The 14,817-nt window shown below is 45.6% G+C and overlaps 1 protein-coding gene across 5 annotated transcripts in view; it reads left to right on the top strand.

Annotated features, from left to right (window-relative positions):
* The window catches only part of LOC134342030 (uncharacterized), a 96,256-nt gene that overhangs the window by 62,352 nt on the left and 19,087 nt on the right, over nt 1–14,817 (top strand). For all 5 annotated transcript variants that reach the window (XM_063039969.1, XM_063039967.1, XM_063039966.1 and 2 more), the window contains one exon: nt 2,690–2,734. In XM_063039969.1, the coding sequence (XP_062896039.1) occupies nt 2,690–2,734 (45 nt within the window). The remainder of the gene's footprint in view (nt 1–2,689; nt 2,735–14,817) is intronic.

The raw sequence follows: 14,817 nt of genomic DNA, 5'->3' as shown, positions 1-14,817 counted from the left end.
AAATTAAATCGTCAACATCTACTCATAGGGATAGGACCAGGATGATTCAGAGATAGAAGTACAGGAGAGTGGTCAGAGATAGAGATCCCTTTATATTCTACCGATCGAACCAATGGAATCATTGGACTGTCAATTAAAAAAAAAATCAATCCTGGTATAAGAATGATGGACATGAGAGAAAAAAAAGAATAAGCCCTGTCCGTCGGATGAAGGAAACGCCAAGCATCAACTATACCACAGTTAGATAGAAAGGATTGGATAAACAAAACTGATTTATTAAGTGTGGCTGGTTTGACAGATGAGCGATCTAATACTGGATCTAACCAGCAGTTAAAATCTCCTCTTATCACAAGAGAGTAAGTACACAAATCTGGCAAAAACTAAAATAGACGTTCAAAAAATCCTGGATCGTCTAAGTTGGGGCATATACATTAGCAAAAACAATAAATTTACTGTCTCAACTCCATGATACAATAACAAATCGACTATTAGGATCCGAAACAACTTTATGCTGAAGAAAGGAAACTGTATTATGTACAAAAATCGAAACTCCACGTGATTTTGCATTAAACGAAGAATGGACTTTCATACCATTCCACCGAGTAAAAATAAAGTAAGCTATCACAGCTGCGTATGTGCGTTTATTGTAAGAAAATAATGGGTGCTTTTATTTTTTTTTAATATAAGCAAACACTTTATTCCGTTTAATGGCGTGATTCTGCCCTTTTTCACATTCAAACTAAATAAGTTATTATTTCGAACCAATTTAAATACAAATAATCATGTAATTAAAAGATCTGGCCATAAGTTATTAAAACTAGAAAGCAACCCGTCAGGTAAGGTAGTCAAACAGGCAAACATATACGCAACCCAAAGGGACTCCCAGAGAGAAAAAAGGCCGTTGTCAGGAGACTGAAACAGTAGAGCACATCCTTATTTCATGCCGGAAATTTGCACAGGAAAGGAAAAGATGTTACAACAATAACGCAAATTAGAACTAGTAAAGAACAGTGTTAAAGTTTTATTGGAATGTGGGGAGAGTGATCAGAAGAGGAAATGGTTGTTTAGTTTTTTTTTAACAGCGATGGGACTGGAAAGAGGCTTTAAAGTGAGTGGTCCTCCCCCACCCAAAGCCAGAACGCTGACCAATAGGCAGACAGCGAGATAAGAATCAATTTCCCTCCCCGAAAGGTCCTGTTGACAGAAACTCCGGTCATCCAAGGTCACGTATGTCCCTCCCAAGACACAACATAAAAAGAAAAATAACGCAGTATTCAAGAATATAAGAAGATCAATATAAGCAAATTCAAAGAAAATTATAGTAAAATAAAACCTCAAGTAGGGATATAATAAAAAAAGAATCAAAAAGTATATAACAAAAGACAATATATGAACAGCAAAAACGTAAGCTTATAGAAACCTTATTTCAAATTCATATTAACTGAAGAAACAATGATCAAATAAGAAATATAAGCTTTAGACCTCAGCCTTCAGAAACTCTTTTTGCGTCTTCAACCGACTTTATTCTTCTTTGCAATCCGTTCTTCAAAACAATACTCATACAGGAGGGAAACCGAAGGGATGGTTTAAATCCTTTATTATAAAATTCCGACATAACTTCTTTATATTTCATACGATCAGCTATAACTTCAGGCGATTAATCCTCACAAATCTGTCCTTGTAACCATGGAAATCGATCATTCCTTGTCGACGGGTATGGTGAATTAAAAGGTCCTTAATACGAAATTCATGAAAACTTAGATTGACCGACCTGGATCTCGCTGCCGACGGCAAAGGCTTCGAAGTCGGCGAGCGATATGCTCGATCGAGCTTCAGCTCAGAAGTGAATGTCACAGGGAAAAGCTGTTTCAGGAAGTTTGCAAAGAACTTCGGAGGATCAGTGCCTTCAGTTTGTTCCTCTAGACTCAGATTCCGCAAGTTATATCTCCTGTTTCTATTTTGGAGACTGATAATCCTTTTCAGCATTTTCCCATTGGATAAGGATAACACTTTGCAGAGTTTAATTGTATCTTCAACATCCCTCTTCAAGTGTCACCAGATTTTATATTTTCCTGAATTTGGTTTTCATGCTCAGTTTGTTCGATTGTATCCAATTTGCCATTAAGTCGTTGAAACTACTCCGAAAATTCCGATTTGCGCATTTAAAGGCATTTCCGCTACATTTGCACTTGAATTTTCCGACCTTTCTAATTAATCCCTGTCTGTTGGTTGCTCGCCCAAAAACTAATTCCCCATGAACTTTGGTCATATTACTGGGTGTCTTCCACAGCGAAGATCGATGCAAAGTAATTGCGCTCATTTATTATTTCACTGAATCCCGTTTAAGTCTCTCCCGCATGATATTCAATTTGTAATTGTGCCTTCTAGACTATCGCTTATTGTTTCCATATCTACAAATCTGTTGTTACAGGGTCCATTTGTTGTCCGTCTAAAACGCACAAAAACGCACGTGATGATCCACAGCCAGCTCCAATTCTTTATTTTCTTCACATTCCTCAAACTCATCCCAATTCAAACTGACCTGCTCAAACGAGCCACAACAGTGGGACACTGTGTCTGTGACAGGACCGGGAAATGCTTAAAGGGTGTTTTAATGGGCCGGGAAGCAGATAGGTTCCAGATTATGGACTTATAACTCTTTCCTTTTTTTCCCCCCACGCATGTACAGCAGACGCGGGGGACTTGCACCTCCAGGAGCTGATAACCTTGACTGGTAAGTGAAATCGAAAACTGAATCTGTGCGCAGGGCAGTAAGTGAAGCAAAAGTGCTGCTGTATCGGGTGGGTGCTGAAGCTGACGGTAGGGTCCGGAGCGCTCCGATAATATCATGCCACCTCAGATCGTTAAGCAGCACCTTGTGAAAGGCTTTCTGAAAATCTAAGGAACAAACAATTGACTTTCTCAGATTTACTAAAGATGTTGGCAGTGGATAAGGGTAGCCTCTACCACAGAAGCAAAATTTAGAAGGGCGAAGAATGCATGTATGAGAATGAAGACATCACTGAATCGCCATTGTAAGACGGCCATTGTTGGGAGCTTAACATCTAAGGGTACACTTTGTATTTGAAAGACAGGCAGGAAAACAGTGGGGTGGCTCTGCTACTAACAGCTGGTATTACATTTTTCGAAAGAGGTGACATAGGGTCAGAGAATGTGAAATCTTTGTCGGTGGAGTTAGGAAATTGTAGCGGTAAAAAAAAACAAGAACAATATATAGACCTCAGAATAGTAGACAGGATGTGTGGTTTAGATTGCAAAGGGAGCTCGAAAAGGCATATATAAAGGGTAATGAAACAATTGTAATGGGGACCTCAATATACAAGGCAATTGGGAAAATTAGGCTGGTGTGGAGTCGCAAGAGAGGAATTTTGTGAATAACTACGAGATGTTTTTTTAGAGCAGCTTGTGCTCGCGCCTACTCGGGGAAAGCAGTCTTGGACTGGATGTTGTGTTATACCCCGTGTCTTTCGGACATCGATGGGCTGAATGGCCTAATGCTGTTCCTATGTCTTATGCTGTTATTGTCTTTTGGGACCCTGGTGCATTTAGTTCTCTCTTCCGCCATTTTTTTTTCGCTGTGAGTTCTGGTTCAACAGCTCATTACTGAAATCCACTATGATGTCCTTCATCTTCTGCACGTTCTTCTCATACCAATACCCAGTTGCTCCGTTTTATACTTCGTCTCGTCGTCATTCTTCATAAGGCCAACCACTGTTGTACTATACGCAAACAACAGGAATTCTGCAGATGCTGGAAATTCAAGCAACACACATCAAAGTTGCTGGTGAACGCAACAGGCCAGGCAGCATCTATAGGAAGAGGCGCAGTCGACGTTTCAGGCCGAGACCCTTCGTCAGGACTAACTGAAGGAAGAGTGAGTAAGGGATTTGAAAGCTGGAGGGGGAGGGGGCGATGCTAAATGATAGGAGAAGACAGGAGGGGGAGAGATAGAGCCGAGAGCTGGACAGGTGATAGGCAGAAGGGGATACGAGAGGATCATGGGACAGGAGGTCCGGGAAGAAAGACGGGGGGGGGGTTGACCCAGAGGATGGGCAAGAGGTATATTCAGAGGGACAGAGGGAGAAAAAGGAGAGTGAGAGAAAGAATGTGTGCATAAAAAAGAGTAACAGATGGGGTACGAGGGGGAGGTGGGGCCTAGCGGAAGTTAGAGAAGTCAATGTTCATGCCATCAGGTTGGAGGCTACCCATACGGAATATAAGGTGTTGTTCCTCCAACCTGAGTGTGGCTTCATCTTTACAGTAGAGAAGGCCGTGGATAGACATGTCAGAATGGGAATGGGATGTGGAATTAAAATGTGTGGCCACTGGGAGATCCTGCTTTCTCTGGCGGACAGAGCGTAGATGTTCAGCAAAGCGGTCTCCCAGTCTGCGTCGGATCTCACCAATATATAAAAGGCCACATCGGGAGCACCGGACGCAGTATATCACCCCAGTCGACTCACAGGTGAAGTGATGCCTCACCTGGAAGGACTGTTTGGGGCCCTGAATGGTGGTAAGGGAGGAAGTGTAAGGGCATGTGTAGCACTTGTTCCGCTTACACGGATAAGTGCCAGGAGGGAGATCAGTGGGGAGGGATGGGGGGGGGGAACGAATGGACAAGGGAGTTGTGTAGGAAGCGATCCCTGCGGAATGCAGAGAGAGGGGGGGAGGGAAAGATATGCTTAGTGGTGGGATCCCGTTGGAGGTGGCGGAAGTTACGGAGAATAATATGTTGGACCCGAAGGCTGGTGGGGTGGCATGTGAGGACCAGGGGAACCCTATTCTTAGTGGGGTGGTGGGAGGATGGAGTGAGAGCAGATGTACGTGAAATGGGGGAGATGCGTTTAAGAGCAGAGTTGATAGTGGTGGAAGGGAAGCCCCTTTCTTTAAAAAATGAAGACATCTCCCTCGTCCTAGAATGAAAAGTCTCATCCTGAGAGCAGATGCGGCGGAGACGGAGGAATTGCGAGAAGGGGATGGCGTTTTTGCAAGAGACAGTGTGAGAAGAGGAATAGTCCAGATAGCTGTGAGAGTCAGTAGGCTTATAGTAGACATCAGTGGATAAGCTGTCGATGTGGCCTTTTATATATTGGTGAGACCCGACGCAGACTGGGAGACCGCTTTGCTGAACATCTACGCTCTGTCCGCCAGAGAAAGCAGGATCTCCCAGTGGTCACACATTTTAATTCCACATCCCATTCCCATTCTGACATGTCTATCCACGGCCTCCTCTACTGTAAAGATGAAGCCACACTCAGGTTGGAGGAACAACACCTTATATTCCGTATGGGTAGCCTCCAACCTGATGGCATGAACATTGACTTCTCTAACTTCCGCTAGGCCCCACCTCCCCCTCGTACCCCATCTGTTACTCTTTTTTATGCACACATTCTTTCTCTCACTCTCCTTTTTCTCCCTCTGTCCCTCTGAATATACCTCTTGCCCATCCTCTGGGTCAACCCCACCCCCGTCTTTCTTCCCGGACCTCCTGTCCCATGATCCTCTCGTATCCCCTTCTGCCTATCACCTGTCCAGCTCTCGGCTCTATCTCTCCCCCTCCTGTCTTCTCCTATCATTTTGCATCTCCCCCTCCCCCTCCAGCTTTCAAATCCCTTACTCACTCTTCCTTCAGTTAGTCCTGACGAAGGGTCTCGGCCTGAAACGTCGACTGCGCCTCTTCCTATAGATGCTGCCTGGCCTGCTGCGTTCACCAGCAACTTTGATGTGTGTTGGTTGTACTATACGCAATGTTTTTGACACCGTCAGAACTCCAAACCGGTAGCTCCTATCGATCACGTCCCCACTCTCCCATATGAGACGAGGGCAATCAAGCAACACCTGTTGTTCCTTCATTACATTCTCTTAGGAGCTGCAGCTAGCTGCCTCTGGTGCAGATTTATTTTTCGGGATACTGGATGTCAGCCAGACTTCTCAAACCCAACACATTGTACAAACCATTTTCCCTGGAACGATTCTCACTCCAAAAGTAAATGACTAGTGGATGAATAAGTAGACAGCGAGAAGAACTTACTAGGAATAGAATGTACTGTAAGAAATGGGCTGTACCCTTTGAAATTTAAAGGAGTGTGTAGCGAACTGATTAAGACCTACTAAACATTGTACGGACTAGATCGGATGGATGTGGATAGAAAGTTTCCTGTCGTGGGGCAATGTAAAACTAGACGGCCCTGACTCCAATTTGAGGCATGATTCTTCGGAATATTTGTAAGGAGGATTTTATTTTTTAAAAGAGAATAGTGAATCTATGGGTTTATCTGCCACAGACTGCACTGGAGACGAATTCCATGCGTAGATCTAAGGATAAAGTTTTCCTACATGCCTGGACACCAAAGTTTATGGAGAGTAGGCGACACAATCAGCAATCGCCTCAGATCTGGGCCGACATTTACGTGCCGGACGGCACCTAATTAATTAGCTTGTTTATTTCGGCTTTTTTTCTTAAAGCTGTGCTGCGTGCGTTGCGACTACCACTGCACCACTGCATTCATTGCTACAATGTATCGGTTCGCGGCCCGGAGGTTGGGGACCACTGCTCTATGTCACCTCTTTCTAAAGATGTAAAACCATTTTTTAGCGAGAGAACCACCACACCGCATACGCCTTCCTGTCTGTCCTCTTGATACAAAGTATATCCTTAGATGTTAAGGTCCCAACTATGGTGTACTTTGAACCACGACTCAATGATGCCCATGACGTCATAGCGACCAATCTCTTATTGCTGCACCAGTTCGACCACCTCATTCTAAATGCTGCTTGCATTGAAATACAGCACCTTCAGTCCTGCACTCCTCGCCCCTTGAATTTTCCCTCTGAAGAATTTAACTCTTTGCTCTGACTGCATTGGTAACCAATCATTGACGTCCTCCCTTACAGGCATGTCCAATGGTCCCCAACCTCCGGGCCGCGGAATGATATCGGACTGTGATGAATGCAGTGGTGTAGCGGTAGTCGGAAGGCACGCAACACATTCTTGATTAAAACAAAATGCTGAAATAAACAAGCTAATTAATTATGTGCCGCCCGGCATGTAAATGTCGGCCTAGATCAGAGGCGATTACCGATTGCGTCTCCTCTGATATGGGCCGACATTTACATAGAAACATAGAAACATAGAAAATAGGTGCAGGAGTAGGCCATTCGGCCCTTCGAGCCTGCACCGCCATTTATTATGACCATGGCTGATCATCCAACTCAGAACCCAGCCTTCCCTCCATACCCCCTGACCCCTGTAGCCACAAGGGCCATATCTAACTTCCTTTTAAACATAGCTAATGAACTGGCCTCAACAGTTTGCTGTGGCAGAGAATTCTACAGATTCACCACTCTCTGTGTGAAGAAGTTTTTCCTAATCTCGGTCCTAAAAGGCTTCCCCTCTATCCTCAAACTGTGACCCCTCGTTCTGGACCTCCCCAACATCGGGAACAATCTTCCCGCATCTAGCCTGTCCAATCCCTTTAGGATCTTATACGTTTCAATCAGATCCCCCCTCAATCTTCTAAATTCCAACGAGTACAAGCCCAGTTCATCCAGTCTTTCATCATATGAAAGACCTGCCATCCCAGGAATCAATCTGGTGAACCTTCTTTGTACTCCCTCTATGGCAAAGATGTCTTTCCTCAGATTAGGGGACCAAAACTGCCAGGCTGGGCGACACCTAATTAATTAGCTTGTTTATTTTGTCTTTTTTTTCTTAAATGTGCTGGGTGCGTTCCGGCTACAGCTGTACCCCTGCATGTTTGGCGACCCGGTATCGGTCCGTTGCCCAGAGGCTGGGGACCACTGAAAGAGTACGAGAATGTGGAATCTTTGTAGGTGGATTTGGGAAATTGTAAGGGAAAAGCATTTTGTGGGAATCATATTCGACCTCCAAATAGTAGACAAGATGTGTGGTTTAGATTGCAAAGGAGTCTTTAAAAGGCATACAAGACAGAAAATGACACATTTGCAAAGATTTTCAATCTTTTGGAAAATCAGTCAGTGTCGGATCGCAAGTGAGGAATTTGTTGATATCCTACAAGATGGATTTGTAAAGCAGCTTGTGATCGATCCTACTCGGGGAAAGGTACCTTGAACTGAAAGTTGTGTAATTACCCAGTTCTTACTCAGGAACTTAACGTAAATGAACCCTCAGGAGACAGTGATCATAATATGATTGAATTCATACAGCAATTTGAGAGGGATAAGCATATCTCACTGGTACCAGTATTGCAAGCGAATAAAGGGAATAACAGGGGCATGAGGTAGATGATTGCCCAGGTGGAATGGAGCGGAATATCGTAGGGGTTGATGGCAGAGCGGAGACGGCTGAAGATTCTGGGAATAATGCAGACGGCGCAGGATACATATGTACCAGAAGATGAGGTTCGCAAGTGGTCGGGTTGGGCAACCACTGCAGGCAATGGACGATGGAAAGGTTATTTAAGGAAGCAAAAGAGAGTGGGATGTTCGAGTACGAGGACGTTTTTAAAGTCGAAAAAAAGACGTCACCTTAAAAATATAAGAAGGGAAAACATGAAATATGAGAACAGACAGGCAATATGGCAAACCCAGGACACTAAACGCTGTTTGTAAAGTTACATTAAGAGCAAAAGGGAAAAAAGGGGGTTCGAAGTCGTTAATGAACCACTGGAAATTGATAGTTGTGAGGTAGTAATGGGGTCAAAGAAATCGCAGATGCCTTCAGTGTGGACGACACTAGGAATGTGCCGATGATCGGTGAATATCGGGGAGTAGGTGTCAGTGCAGTTGCTATTAGAAAGGAACAGGTGCATGGAAACTTCAAGGAATTAAGGTGGATAAATCACCTTGGCTGGGTATACTACATTCCAGAGCCTTGAGAGATATTTCTGAAGAGATTACGGCTGTATTGGTAATGATCTCTCGAGAATCACTTGATTCTGGCATGGCACCGAAGGACTACTCATTGTAAAAGTCATTCCACTCTTTCAGAAGGGATGAAGCCATAAGAAGGGAACTTATAGTCAAGTTGGCCTGGGGTCAGTGGTTGGGAAAGTGTTGGATCTATAATCACGGATGTTTCGAGGTATTCGGAGACTAATGATGAAATAACTCAAAATCAGCAGGGCTTCTGTGAAGGAAAATCTTGCCTGAAAAATCTGTAGATTTTTTTCGAGCAAGAAACTAGTAACGTGAAGAAAAGAGAGGCAGTGGATGTCATTTACTTGAATTTTCAGCAGGCGTTTGAGAAAGTGCAACAAATGAGGCTGCTTAACAAGATAACTTCTTATAGGGTTACATGAAAGATACAATCATGGATTGCGCATTGGCTGACAGGGAGAATGCAGTGAGTAGAATTAAAAGATGCCTTTTCTAATTGGCTACCGGTGACTGCTGGTGTTCCTCATGGGTTTTCTTTTCACTATGTCATGACATAGACAAATGAACTCATGGCTTTGAAGCAAAGTTTGCAGATGATACGAAGTTAGCTGGAGGGTAGGTATTTCTGAGGAAGTTACGAGATTGCAGCAAGACATATAAATTGAGCGAATAAGCAAAACTGTGGTATATGGAATACAGTTTTGGGAAATGTATGTTAATGCATTTTAGTTAAAGGAACAATAGTACGGATCATTATCTGAATGATGAGCGCGAACAAATATGCAGTAAGACTTAGGAGTCCTCGTGTAAGTCTCCCAAATGGTAATTTGCAGACTGAGTCTATGGTAAGGAAAGCAAATGCAATGGTGCCATTTATTTCAAGAGGAATAGAATATAAAAAGCAAAGAAAAAATCCTGACCCTTTTTAAGATACGTCAGGCCGCACTTGCAGTATTTTCACGTTTTGGGCCCCTTTCCTCAGAAAGGATGTGTTGACATTCGACAGAGTTCAGAGGAAGTTCATACGATTGATTTCGGGGATGAACTAGTTAACATATGAGGAGCTTTTGGCAGCACTGGGCCTGTACACTCTGGAATTTAGAAGAATGCGTGGGGATCTCGTTGAGACCTACAGGTCGAGAACAGTAGACAGGCTGGATGTGGAAATGATGTTTCCTGTGGTGGGGGAATCCAGAACGAAAAGGCACTGCCCTCGGATTCAGTGGCGATTTTTAGAACGGACTTATGGAGGATTTTTTATATTAAACAGAGAATAGTAAATCTGTGCCACAGACTACGGAGTAGGTCAAGTCTGCGCGTATGTTTTAGGTGTAAGATGATAATTTCCTGATTGATTTATTGCACCATAGGGTACGCAAGACGGCATCTCTATTGGCCTGAGTAGATTCCGGGCTCAGCTATGACGGAGTATCGATGATCTGTATGGCCTAATTCTGTTCCTAGGACTTATGGTCTTATGTGACCATGGTACATTTAGTTATCTCTACCGCTTAGCCATGTTTCTGCAGAGCTTATCGTTTGAGTGCACTTCCCTGAAGTCCACAAGGACGTCCTTTGTCTCTTCAGCCTTATGTTGTTCTTTTCACAACAATCCCCCAGCCGCTCCACTTCCTCTCTTATCTCCGTCTCGTCGTGGTGCTTGATAAGGCGAACCACTGTTGTGATATACGCAAACTTCTTGACGCGGTACAGATCCAAATCGGTAGCTCCGATCGGTCACCTCCACATTCTCCCGTATGAGACGACGGTCTTCGAGCTGTACCTCTTGTGCTTAATAAGTTCTCTCAGGAGTTCCGTCTTTGTGTCCCTGGTGCAGATGAGACCATTTGGGATGCTGGACCTCTGCTAGACGTCCGACATCCCACACATTCACAGAATACTGCCTCTGGAGCGACTCTCACTCAAACACCATGCCCTCACAAATGAGGAATGGACGAATACGTTCAGAGAGAGAGAGAGAGAGAGAGAGAGAGAGTAACTTACAAGACAATTTAGCACATCTTACCTAAGCCTGATGAGCCGCATCCTCTCTGAAAACTGGTAGAATGACTTTGTGGCCCTTTCTAATGAGTCTGAGTGGTCGATCCTCAAATAAGAAAATAACACCCAAAAGAAAACAAAAACTTGCCCGCAAAATCTGGATCGCCGTCTATTAAAAAAAAACAGCTCTTCTGATGCACCACTGATGTGGAATGTCCAAATCAGAGAAAACTGGCGCGAAACACTGTGTTGTCGTAATCTGATGCGCGTTGCTGACAGCACGGTATCCCTGTTTACGCACTGCCGCTTGCTGATTGTTCGCTCCTCGATTCCGAAAAAGAATGCCGTGAAATTACTTTCAAAATCTCATCGCGCTGCTTATGAACGAGCTCTTTTCACGCACCCCTGTTGCACATTGTCTACGTGGTACAGCAATCCTGAGATGACTGCCCTGGAGATCCGGTTTATCAGCCTTTAATCAAGCTGACGAAAAACTCTCTTCAGGACCTCCTCATCTTGTCTATCTCTGCAACTGGTGGCAATATACACTAGGGCGTAGGGTTGCTCGCCCTTGGCACATGGGTCCTGACTCTGGCAAAAGGCAGTCAACATACTATAGCGGTATCTCTATCGCGCCCGCAGGATCTCATCTCTCTTCCTCTGCCTATGGAATCTCCAATCAACGCTGCATTCCGCTATCCTGTCTGCTCTTTTGAGCCGCAGAACCAGAAAGTGCCAGCCACCTGGTGACTGTGTCTCCCCCGTGGTTGGCCGTCCCACTCAGCGTTTCTGAAGTCGAACTACTATTGAAGTCAATTGCCACAGGTGTACTTGTTGCACGGAGTGACTGGGGGCGAACCCAACTGCAGGACACAGACACGGAGGTAGAATTAACCGAAGTGTATTTTATTAATAGTTGTGTAGCCCTTAGGGCACTTATTTGACTTTGTTGGGGCTACGCTTTAAATGATTTGTTTGTAACTATTTTCTAGTTAAAGTTAAAGGTTGATAATTAAGTTACAGTATAACAGAGGTAAATTCATTGTCTATGGCGTATCGCGGCACGTGATGACGTCACCTCCGGTTTCGCCGCGGCTTGCGTGTAACCACCGGTTCGGGAAGGTGTAAATTTGGGTGCCATGAATGCAGCGTGATCGTGAACAGCTCCGTGTCGACCTAGAAAGAAGCATAGAAGCAACACCGTAAGTTCATAACAAAAGATTTGAAGTAAAAATATGAAGGGAAGCGGCACGCGTGCCGGCATTTCAATTTCAAGCGCGGAGGTGGGCTCGGTCCCGGCGGCGGTTTGACGGGACCCCCCTCGCTCCCCTACTCGGGGCGGCTGGAGACACTCGCTAAAAGAAGAGAGCTCGCGTGGTCTCCAGAATGAAATAGACACTGTGCATGTTTGTATTTTTATCAACAGTTTTCACCAACCGAGTTAATGTGGAAGAGTGAGGAGTAAGTGATTAATCTTACTACGACTCTGTCTTCGTTGGCTCCTGTTTAACTTGGTGTTTAATCAGAGTTTCAACACACCTCACGAGAATACTACAATAGTTGTCAGGAAGGCCGGGGAGCGAGGATTAGATGCTTACGCGGACTTGGACTTGTCTCGGACTCGGAGCCTGGATTGGTACTTGACTTGGACTCGGATTTGACATGGACACGGAATTGACATGGACTCGGACTTGAGTTGAAATCGGACTTCACTTGAACCCGGAGCCTGGACTGGAACTTGTCTTGGAATCGGAGCCTGAATTCCGACTTAACTGGAACGCGGAGCGTAGAGTCGGTTTTGACTGCAACACAGAGCCTGGCCTTAGGCTTGATTGCAGCACAGAACGTGGATGCGGACTTGACTGGAACATGGAGCCTGGCCTTGGACATGGCTGGAACACAGAGTCTGGGCTCGGACTTGACAGGAACACGGAGCCTGGCCTTGGGCTTGATTGCAGCACAGAACCTGGACTCGGACTTGACTGGACACAGAACCTGGACTCGGACTTGACTGGAACACGGAGCCTGGCCTTGGAAATGGCTGGAACACTGAGCCTGGACTTGGACTTGACAGGAACACGGAGCCTGGACTTGGACTTCACTGCAACACAGAGCCTGGACTCCGACTTGATTAGAACACGGAGTCTAGCCTTCGACATGGCTGGAACACAGAGCCTGGGCTCGGTCTTGATTGGAACACGGAGCATGGCCTTGGAATTGACTGGAACACAGAGCCTGGACTTGGACTTGACAGGAACACGGAGCCTGGACTTGGACTTCACTGCAACACAGAGCCTGGACTCCGACTTGATTAGAACACGGAGTCTAGCCTTCGACATGGCTGGAACACAGAGCCTGGGCTCGGTCTTGATTGGAACACGGAGCATGGCCTTGGAATTGACTGGAACACAGAGCATGGACTTGGGGTTGACTGGAACCCTGGATTTGGACTTGACTGGAGCACAGAGCCTGGACTTGGACTTGACTGGAATACAGAGCCTGGACTTGGTCTTTTTCTCGAAAACAGATCTCGGACTCGGACATGACAGTAATACTGAGCTTGGACTTGGACTTGACTGGAACACAGAACCTGTACTTAGACTTGACTGGAACACAGAGGCTGGACTTGGACTTGACTGGAACACAGAGCCTGGACTTGACTTGTACTCGAAAACAGATCCCGGACTCGGACGTGACTTCAATACAGAGCCTGGACTTGAACTTCACTGGATCACGAAACCTGGACTTGGACTTGACTGGAACACAAATCCAGGACTTAGACTTGACTGGATCACAGAGCCTGGAATTGGAGTTGCACTCAAAAACAGATCCCGGACTCGGACGTGACTGCAATACAGAGTCTGGACTTGGATTTCACTGGATCACGAAGCCTGGACTTGGACTTGACTGGAGCACAGAACCTGGACTTGGACTTGACTGGAACACAGATCCAGGACTTAGACTTGACTGGAACACGAAGCCTGGCCTTGGACTTGACTGGAGCACAGAACCTGGACTTGGAGTTGACGGAAACACAGAGCCTGGACTTGGATTTGTACTCAGAAACAGATCCAGCCTCGGACATGACTGGAATACAGTGCCTGCACTTGGACTTGACTGGATCACGAAGCCTGGAGTTGGACTTGACTGGAGCACAGAACCCGACCTTGGACTTTGAGCGGAACACAGATCCTGGCCTTGGACTTGACTGGAACAGACAGCCTGGACTTAGACTAGACTGGAACAGAGCCTGGACTCGGACTTGACTGGAACACAGACCCGACCTTAGACTTTGAGCGGAACACAGATCCTGGCCTTGGACTTGACTGGAACAGAGGCTGGACTCGGACTTGACTGTAACACAGAACCTGGCCTTAGACTTGACTGGAACACAGACCTGACCTTAGACTTTGACTTGAGCACAGAGCCTGGACTTGGAGTTGACGGAAACACAGAGCCTGGACTTGTACTGGGACACGCAGAGACAGAATACCCAACTCTGAGTAGCGACAAACGGCCAGAACTACTCAGCTGGAAACGAGACGAGTAAACCAAAAAAACAAAAGACAATACGTATCCTGACACGGACTAACGGCAAACGGCTGGCAGTCACTTAGCTGGACACGAAGAGACAGAATTCCCAACTCGGAGTAATGGCAATCGGCCGGTCCTACTCAGCTGGAACAGGTGGCGCCAAAACCAAACAACTGAAGACAGTTTTAACCTTGACAAGGAATAGTTCTTGAAGCGGCAAACGGCCGGTGATACACAGCTGGACAGGAAACAACAGAAACACACAACGATAGACAGTTCGTTTGTTAACAAGGAGGAGACGTGAAGCGGCAAACGCCGGTGACCTAAAAAGACAGAACTCTCAAAGTAAACCCAGGTACTGAAACAGACTCAGAATCCACCATTCTCGGCGGCCCCGGACGT

This window comes from Mobula hypostoma, unplaced genomic scaffold, assembly GCF_963921235.1.
Source record: "Mobula hypostoma unplaced genomic scaffold, sMobHyp1.1 scaffold_79, whole genome shotgun sequence".
Lineage (NCBI taxonomy): Eukaryota > Metazoa > Chordata > Chondrichthyes > Myliobatiformes > Myliobatidae > Mobula > Mobula hypostoma.
This window is presented reverse-complemented; position numbering and strand designations above follow the sequence as displayed.